Genomic DNA, 9,340 nt, shown 5'->3' with positions numbered 1-9,340 from the left:
AGGGAGGGAGGGAGGGAAAGAGAGAGAGAGAGAGAGAGGGAGGGAGAGGGAGGAAGGAAGGAAGGAAAGAAGGAAGAAAGGAAGGAAGGAAGGAAGAGAGAGAAGAAATAAGCCACACAAAAATACTAATATTATACATTTATTTTTCTTTAAATAAAAAACTGCAGGAAGATATTGTAAAGAGGGTCTTACAATGTAGCTTAGTTGGTTCTAGAACTAACCACGCTCCTGCCTCACCTTTCCTTCTGTTGGAATTACAGAAATGCACTATTATACCTAAATTCTTAAAATTTACATCACATTTTCCATTTTGGGCTGAGGATTAATCGTAGAAACTCTAGTTAAGCACATAACTCAACCACCAAGCTACATATTCAGGCTCTAAAGCACTTTTTTTCAGTGTGTTGTTCTTTTGAAAAATCAAAGGGCTAAAAATCTATCAACAATGACTAGGAAATAACACAATCATAATCATACTGCAGAAAAAAACCCACTATGTTTTTAACCATAAGAATTCTAGGCCATGTGGTGGTGGCTCACACCTGTACTCCTAGCTTGTTTTTAATTTAAGTTATTGTAGAGGTGATATATAGAGAGGTTACAGTTAAGTAAGGTACTGAATCCATATCTTTTAACCAGTGTTACTCCCTCCCTAGTTTTCTCTTGTCCCCTCCCTCTCCCCCCTCCTTTTCCCCATGATTAACCAGCAGAAAACCAGAAGTGGTAATGTAGCCCAAAATGGTAGAGCACTAGTTTTGAGCAAAAGAACTCAGGCACAGCAACCAAGCCCTGAATTCAAGCCCCATGACCACCACCAACAACAAAAAGAACTCTGGTATCTAATACCACTTTGTACTTTTTCTTTGTACTTTATGTGCATATACACCTAATACTATAAATATATCATAATTAATTCTTGTAATACAAATCAAAATATTACCCAGTTTTCTTTTTCTCACATCTTTATTAGTACCTATTAATTATATAATATGGGAGATTTTGTTGTATCATTTTCCATACATGAATAATTTGGCCATATTCATTCTCACTATTTTCTTGAATTTTTGTTTGTTTTTGAAGATAGAGTCTCAATATGTAGCCTCAAACTTTTGATATTCCTCCCTCAGATTCCAAAGTGCTGGGAATATAGCAATGTGCCCCCATACCCAATGCAACCAATATTTACATATATTTTTTTTTTATAGTACTAAGGTCTGAACTCAGGGCCTTATGTTTGCTGGGCAGGACCTCTACCACTTGAACTACACACCCAACTCTATTTCTCTTTCTCCTACCTCCTTTTTAAAAAATCTTTCTTACAGTTTTTCAAAAATGAGTTTTATACCCAGTTGTTTGAAAAGATAAAAATGCCTCCAAAATATCAATGAAGTATAAATTTCCTCATATTTGTATCCTCAGAAAACTGAGAACAGGACATTGTCCTTTGTATGTGTTCTCATAAGACTTCTACTTCAATTTTTTTTTTAATCAGTGTTGGGGCTTGAACTTGTGGCCTAGGTGCTGTCCCTGAGCTCTTTCACTCAAGGCTATCACTCTACCACTTTGAGCCACAGTGCCACTTCTGGTTTTCTGGTGTGACTAATTAGAGATTAAAAAGTCTCATGGACTTTCCTGCCTGGGCTTGCTTTGAACCATGATCCTCAGATCTCAGCCTCCTGAGTAGCTAGGATTATCGGCCTGAGCCACCAGCACTAGGCTGAACATTTTAATTATTTAATAAAATTCTAGGGGGCTGGGAAGGTGGCTCAGTGGTAGAGTGCTTGCTTTGCAGGCATGAGACCCTGGGTTCGATTCCTCAACACCACAAAAGCAGAAAATGCCGGAAGTGGCGCTGTGGCTCAAATGGTAGAGCGCTATCCTTGAGCTGAAGAGCTGAGGGACAGTGCTCAGGCCTGGAGTTCAGGCCCCATGACTGACAAAAATAAAATAAAACAAAATTCTATATGATATAACCTAAAAAAGTTAAGTGGAGCTGGAAGTATAGCTCAGTAATAGAGCACTTGACTAGCAGGCAAAAAGGCCTTGAGCAACCTCTAGCAGGGGGAGGGGAAAAGATACATATATACATCAATCCAAATGTCACAAAAAAAAAAAAAACCCTGTTTCTATTTAAAACAGAAGGAAAGCAGGCACTTCTAATTCTAGTGCCTCTAATCCTCATGAGGCTGATTTCTGAAGATTACAGTTCAAAGTCAGCCCAGTTAGATAAATCTTCAAGATTCTTATCTCCAATTAACCAGCAGAAAGCCAAAATTGGAGGTATGGCTCAAGTATAGCACTGAGTTGACTGGAAACACAGAGCAAGAGCACAAGGCCCAGATGGAGTTCAAGCCCTAGTACTGGCACAAAACACACACACACACACACACACACACATATTAAAAGCAAATATTTCACATAATTAAAAGGAAAATGTTTCAGGTTACAATTTTTTCTCATATCAAAAACACAAGATTTAAACATTTTTTGGCCTAAGAGAAAGACATTTAACTTACTAGCATGCTTGTCCGCAAGCATTATAAGCGTGTTGGAAATATCTCGTCGTCTATAAAAGCACACTACTTTTGCTTCCACGTTGCCACTTGCAGTCTAAGAAATAAGAAAATAAGTTATGTGGGAGCTGGGAAGTGTGACAAAGCACGTCCTTAGCATTCATAAGACCCATGGTACAATTTTTCATATGAACTGTCAAATAACTTATTGAATGAACTGGATACAGGATAATTACAAAATCAGGGTTTATTTTATTTTTATTTTTTGGTTGTGGGGCTTGTATTAAGGACCTGGGCACTGCCCCTTGAGCTTTTTGCTCAAGGCTAGTGTTCCAACACTTTGAACCAAAAAGCTACTTCCAGTTTTCTAGTGGTTAATTGGAGACAGGAGTTTCATGGGCTTTCCTGCCCAAGCTAGCTTTGAACAATGATCCTCAACTCTCAGCCTCCTGATCAGCTAGCAAGGCAGGGTTCCAAACATAAGCCACAGACCCGGCTTAAGATCAACTTCAATACTGTTTCAACTACAACTACAAGATAACCAGAGACAGTAGTATTTGTCCAGGTTCTTAGTAAGAAACTACAATGTCAAATATACAAAAACTTACTGGCATCAATTATATCACTGTGATGGTATCAGTTTAATGATTACAGCCAGAGATAGTTAGTTGTGATCAGTCTTAAGAAATCAGTCTTCAAATTTTAAAAGCCACATATAATTTATGACATTTGAACCTATCTTCTCCAAACAAATCCCCAGAAAACAAAAGCTAACTATAAAACCACCCAGAGTCTCCCCTAAACATCCACACTCAACTTAAAGTAAACCTCTATAAGTGGCAGCAGCCTTTATACAAAATGGAGCAAATGACCTAAAAAGGCACCCATCCTCCACCCCAAGGAGATATGAGTCCACATAGACAGTATTCTTAGTAGTACTTATTGCTATCTTCCCATATGAAAGTATTAAAAGCCTTCAGTTATGAACACTAAAGCTCTTATTCCTTTTTGACTGTAATCTAGAATACAATCAATATTCAGTGAGGTTGTAATTTACTGCAGCTGAGGCCCAGGCTCTTATCCTCCTATTCTCTATGAATTCTGAGAATTTTCAAGAGGGTCAATCATTTATTACAAAGTTCTTCAAAAAACACATAGATTACACTAAAATGCTACTGTAATTCTCAGTTGCTAACAAATTTGAGAGTATGTTTTCAGAATTTCTCTAGGCTTACAGGTATATTAAAACAAAAAGAATTAAGAATATCTGCCCTGTAATAAAGTTGTCAATTTTATGAAGTTCAGCAGCAGTATTTCAGAGTGAGGAATGGCACTGTGAAAATATTGCCCCCTTAAAACTGAAATCATGAGCCGGGCGCTGGTGACTCACGCCTGTAATCCTAGCTACTCAGGAGGCTGAGATCTGAGGATCATAGTTCAAAGCCAGCCCAGGCAGGTAAATAGTGAGAGTCTTATCTCCAATAAACCACTCAGAAAACCAAAAGTGGACAGTGGCTCAAGTGGTAGAGCACTAGCCTTGAGCTGAAGAGCTAAGGGACAGAGTTCAGGCCCAGAGTTTAAGCCCCATGACCAACAACAACAACAAAAAAAAAAAAACCCTGAAATCATATTAAATTCCTAACCAAAATGTTGCTATATTTCATAATACACTGATCAAACACATTCTTCAGAAGTAACTATCTAGTAATCTGCTAAATGAACAGGCAGGCAAATATTTCTAGGTAGATAAATTCTATCCATGACTTCAACTACAAATCTCATTATTAGGGGTTCTCCCATTCCCCCAAACAGGGATGCTCTACAACCATTTTTAAATTCTGATTTAAACCTGCTTGAGAGATAGAGACATATTTCAAAATAAATATTTTCTTTGGAGGAAAGCATGCTTGGATTCAATTCCTAGCACTAAAAAAAAAAAAAATCTCTTCTAGACCATGTACACAAGGGCCATCAGATAGTTTTTGCAACTGTGGTATATTATTCCTCTTTCTTATAGAAAATGCACACATTTATGCCAGAGGCCTCTCCTGAAATTTAATTATTCAAAAATGTTACACTGTCTAGTGCCAATCCACTACTGTTCCTAGTATATTTTTTAATGCATATAGGAATAGGAGGTGGATGTATTATTTAAAAATAAAAGTTAGCCAAGCCAGGTGCCAGTGCTCACACCTAGCTGAGATCTGAGGATCACAGTTCAAAACCAGCCAGGGGAGAAAATTCCATGAGACTCTTCTCTCCAATTAACCACTAGAAAACCGGAAGTGGCACAGTAGCTCAAGCAGTAAAGCACTCGCCTTAAGGAAGAGTGTGGGGATAACAACCAAGCCCAGAGTTCAAGCCCCATGACCAAAAAAAAAGCCAAGTGCCAGTGGCTCATGCCTATAATCCTAGGTACTAAGGAAGCTGAGATCTAAGGATCAATATTCAAAGCCAGCCCAGGCATGAAAGTCCACGAGACTCTATCTCCAAGTAACCACCAGAAAACTAGAAGTCGTTCTGTGGATCAAAGTGTAAAGCACTAGCTTTGAGCAAAAGACTTCAAAGACAGCACCCAGGCCCTGAGTTCAAGCCCCATAACAGATACAACAACAACAACAAAAAGTTAGTTTTGAACTGGGTATAGTAGTACATGCTTATAATTCCAGCAATAAGAAGGCTAAAGCAGAGGATAAGGACAAGTTTGAAACCAGCTAAGACCTCATTCAGAGACATTTTTTTTCTTTTCTTTTTTTTTTTTTTTGCCAGGCCTGGGGCTGGCAAAAAACTCAGGGCTCAGACTTCTTTTGCTTAAGGCTAGCACTCTACCACTTGAGCCACAGTGTCACTTCTGGGCTTTTTCTATTTATGCGGTACTGAGGAATGAAACCCAGGGCTTCATGTATGCTAGGCAAGCACTCTACCCCTAAACCACATTGCCAGCCCTAACAATTTCTTAAAAAAAAAAAAAAAAAGCTAGGCACTGAGGGCTAACACCTGTAATCCTAGATACTCAAGAGGCTGAGATATGTGAAGCACGGTTTGAAGTCACCCCTTCTAGAATGTTTGTGAGACACTGAAATAAATCTCCAATAAATTACCAAAAAAGCCAAAAGTAAAGCTGTGGCTCAAGTGGAAGAGCACTACTACCCTTGAGCAAAAGAAGCTCAGGAACCCTGAGTTCACATACCTGGACCTGCAACAAGAAGAATAACTAGCATTGATTTTAAGGAGCTAGATTGCAGCTAGGTAGTAGAGCACTTGTTTAGCATGTAAAAGGCCTTGGGTTTGATTAAAAAAAAAAAAATGGGCTAACACAAAGAATGAAAGAAGCTGGGCGCCAATGGCTCATGTCTGAAATTCTAGCTACTCAAGAGGCTGAGATCTCAAGATCATGGTTCAAAACCAGCTTGGACAGGAAAGACCATAAGACTCATCTCCAATTAACCAGTAGAAAACCAGAAGTGGTTCTATGGCTCAAAGTGGTAGAGCACTAGCCCTGAGCAAAAGAGCTTAGGGAGAGCACCCCAGGCCCTGAGTTCAAGCCCCATGACTGACATAAAAGAAGAATGAAAGACGATGAATATGCAGAAATGAATTGTTTAAATGTATGAAAACAGAAACTGTTGAAATTCTTTCAGAAAGGGAAAAGGGAGAGTAACAGAGTAAGGTTGACAAATATGAAATCCTTCACCAAAAAGGAATGTATGAGCCGGGCGACACTGGTTCATGCCTGTAACCCTAGCTAAGGAGACTGAGTTCTGAGCATCTCAGTTCAAAATCAGCCTGGGCAGGAAAGTCCACGAGACTCTTAGCTCCAATTAACCACCAGAAAACTGAAGTGGCACTGTGGCTCAAGTGGTAGAGTGCTTACCCTGAAGAACTCAGGGACAGTGTCCAGGCCCAGAATTCAAACCCCATGACCAGAAAAAAAAAAAAAAAAGTAATGTACGCTAATAAAATAAAATAAAACAGGCAGTAATGGCTCACATCTGTAAATTCTAGCTACTCAGGAGGCTGAAAACTGGGCAAGGCAGGAAAGTCCATGAGACTGTTGTCTCTAATTAGCTAGCAAAATGCCAGAAGTGGAGCTATAGCTCAAAAGGTAGCAAACTTAGCATTGACCAGAGAAAACTAAAGGACAGTGTCCAGGCCCTTAGTTCAAGCCCCAGAACCAACATAAAATAAACAAAATTATAGAAGTTACTTGAACTTCAAGACTCTACAAAGTGAAGAAATACAATACAATACAATAAAATACAATAAAAATGTTTAAAACCAGAGAAAGTAACTACCAAAAAAGTAAAAATATATTTATTTTTAATCTGGTTTTCTTTTGTTTATGTGGTACTGACGAATGGAACCCAGGGCTTCATGCGTGCTACACAAGCACTCTACCACTAAACCACATTCCCAGCCCCAAAAGAATATTAAGAATCTTACATATATAATACTAATATAAAACTATTTTCAGGGCTAGAAATGTGGCTTAGTGGTAGAGTGCTTGCCCAGCAAGCATGAGGCCCTAGGTTCCATTCCTCAGTACCACACACATAGAAAAGGCCAGAAGTGGTGCTGTGGCTCAAGTGGTAGAGTGCCAGCCTTGAGCAAAAGAAGCTCAGGGACAATGCCTAGGCCCTGAGTTCAAGCTCCAGGACTGGCAAAACACACACACACACACACACACAAAAAAAAAAAAAAAACTATTTTCAGAGTCTAGAACTAAAAGTAAAAATACTTATTGCTAGGCATGGTGGCTTACTCATGTAACCTTTGCTATTCAGGAGGCTGATATCTGAGGAATGAAGTTCAAAGCCAGACTAGGCAGGAAGTCCATGATACTCTCATCTCCAATTAACTACCCAAAAACTAGAAGTCGGACTGTGGCTCAAGTAGTATAGCACTAGCTTTGAGCAAAAAAAGCTCAAGGACAGCATCCAGATTCTGAGTTAAAACCCCAAGAACAGCACACATACAAAAAAAATTCTTTTACCCAATTATATTCAGTGGAATATAGTTTGCAATATTAGGATGAATAACAGTGTATACCTTGTTAAGTTCTTCTATTCTTCTGATTAGATATGGGTTGCTGGAAGAATTTTCAAAGTACACATAATCTGTAACCAAAGGAAGTTATAAAATTTAATCTTTTCAACAGGAAGTTCACATATGTCAATCCATAATTTTCTGTATTTGGCAATTAAGCAGTTATTTATTGGTAATGCAACCTTAATATATTGTCTCATGTGCCTACTACTCACAAACCTTTTTTTCTGGTATTTCCATTTCAATTAATATTCTGTTTTTTATTATTGTTTGCTTTTGTGCAAGTATTATGGCTTGAACTCAGAGCCTGGGCACTGTCCCTTAGTTTTTTCCACTCAAGGCTGTCTCTACCACTTGAGCCACACTCTACTTAACTAGAAATGAGTCTCATGAACTTTCCTTCTCCTTACTGGCTTCTAACCTGGACCCTCAGATCTCAGCCTTCTCAGTAGCTGGAATTACAGGCTTGAGCCACAGGATCTATACTTTCTTTGTAAGTCTTTTTTTGATGTTTTGTTTTTTTTTAAGATAGGCTGTTCCTATGTAGTTCAGGCTAGCTTTGAACTTGCTATCCTTTGTCTCAAGTGCAGGGATTAGTGGTGCCTGACATAACCATGGTGAGCATAATTCCTTTAGTAAACAAAAACATGGACACCTCTTCATCACTGAGTGATCAGGACTCACTACACTAGACTCATCCTCTAAATTTCTTCCACATCCTTTTCCCCTAATCCAATCTGCCCTGGAATATGCTTCTTAGGTCAAACTGTTGACCTAAGACAAATTCAGAGCAAGGATGTTTTAGCAACCCAACTTAAATTTCAATCACCCCAAAAAAAATTTTTTTAAGATCAGGTGAGCAGAGTTAAGGGAAGAGAAAGCTCAGTAGCAAACTTTTCCAAAGCTCTACCTGAGAAAATGAGGGGTCACTTGCTGAGGGGCAGTACTCTGTGGGATGATGTTGGACTATTTTCACTCTTTTAGCGTATTTACTTTAGATCCATTTAAGTTCATGCTACCAAAAAAAATCATTGCAAGATTTCAACCAAAAGCATACAAATACTCCACTCTCACAGGTTTACTGGAAACTTCCCACTTCGTGTGTGAGAGGTTGGACTGCATTGCTTAATGTCCACCCTGGTAGCTCTGCAAAGTGGCCTCATTTAGCCAGGCCATTCCCACCGCCATCCATCAGGAGCTCAGCTAATGGGCAGAGGAAGAGCAAGTCTCACTCACCAACACGCCACTCATCTGAATTATTATTTTACCAGCAAAGAGGGAGGAGGGCGTCGTGAGCAGGGAGAAAGTTTGTTTGACCTTATTTCTCTCTTCTGCAGAAGGCAGGGAAGGCAGACAGCAGAGCAAACGTCCAGGTTGCGCTCAACTCCCTCTCCACCGGCTGCGGGGCTCCCCGGCCCCATGCAACCCCATTCTTGAAGGGGGGGGTGGGAGGGGGGGTAGGTGGGCGACAAACCGAAGGGGGCAACCAGGAAGGGAAGGTGCAGGGCCCTGGCCCGGGGAACAGGCCTCGTCCAGCTGTGTCCCAGGCTGGGCCCATCGTCCCCGTCCCCGCCCCACACTGCCACCGCAGGGGGGGAGGGGGGCTGGGGGAGGGGGTGTCCCCCTCTATGCTCCCCCAAAGGCCAAGCGAGGAAAAAGCCACCCAGCCAGGGGTCCCGACGGGCCCGACTCTGACGGGGGGTTTCGTGGAAGGGGCATGTGTAATTCACCCCCCAGGGGAGAGGCCCGGCCCTGGGGGCCCGGGCGGGGCGAGGGGCCGA

The 9,340-nt window shown here is 40.6% G+C and overlaps 1 protein-coding gene across 1 annotated transcript in view; it reads right to left on the bottom strand.

Moving 5' to 3' along the window:
- The window catches only part of Mta3 (metastasis associated 1 family, member 3), a 146,650-nt gene that overhangs the window by 136,607 nt on the left and 703 nt on the right, over nucleotides 1-9,340 (bottom strand). The window contains exons 2-3 of the mRNA XM_013017904.1: nucleotides 7,563-7,646; nucleotides 2,517-2,610 (exon numbers count right to left, since the gene is read on the bottom strand). Of these exons, the coding sequence (XP_012873358.1) occupies nucleotides 2,517-2,610; nucleotides 7,563-7,646 (178 nt within the window). The remainder of the gene's footprint in view (nucleotides 1-2,516; nucleotides 2,611-7,562; nucleotides 7,647-9,340) is intronic.

Source organism: Dipodomys ordii, unplaced genomic scaffold (genome assembly GCF_000151885.1).
Source record: "Dipodomys ordii isolate 6190 unplaced genomic scaffold, Dord_2.0 Scaffold37, whole genome shotgun sequence".
In the NCBI taxonomy this organism is placed as follows: Eukaryota; Metazoa; Chordata; class Mammalia; order Rodentia; family Heteromyidae; genus Dipodomys; species Dipodomys ordii.
Note: the sequence above shows the minus strand (reverse complement) of the source record. Positions and strands in the feature narration are given on the sequence as shown.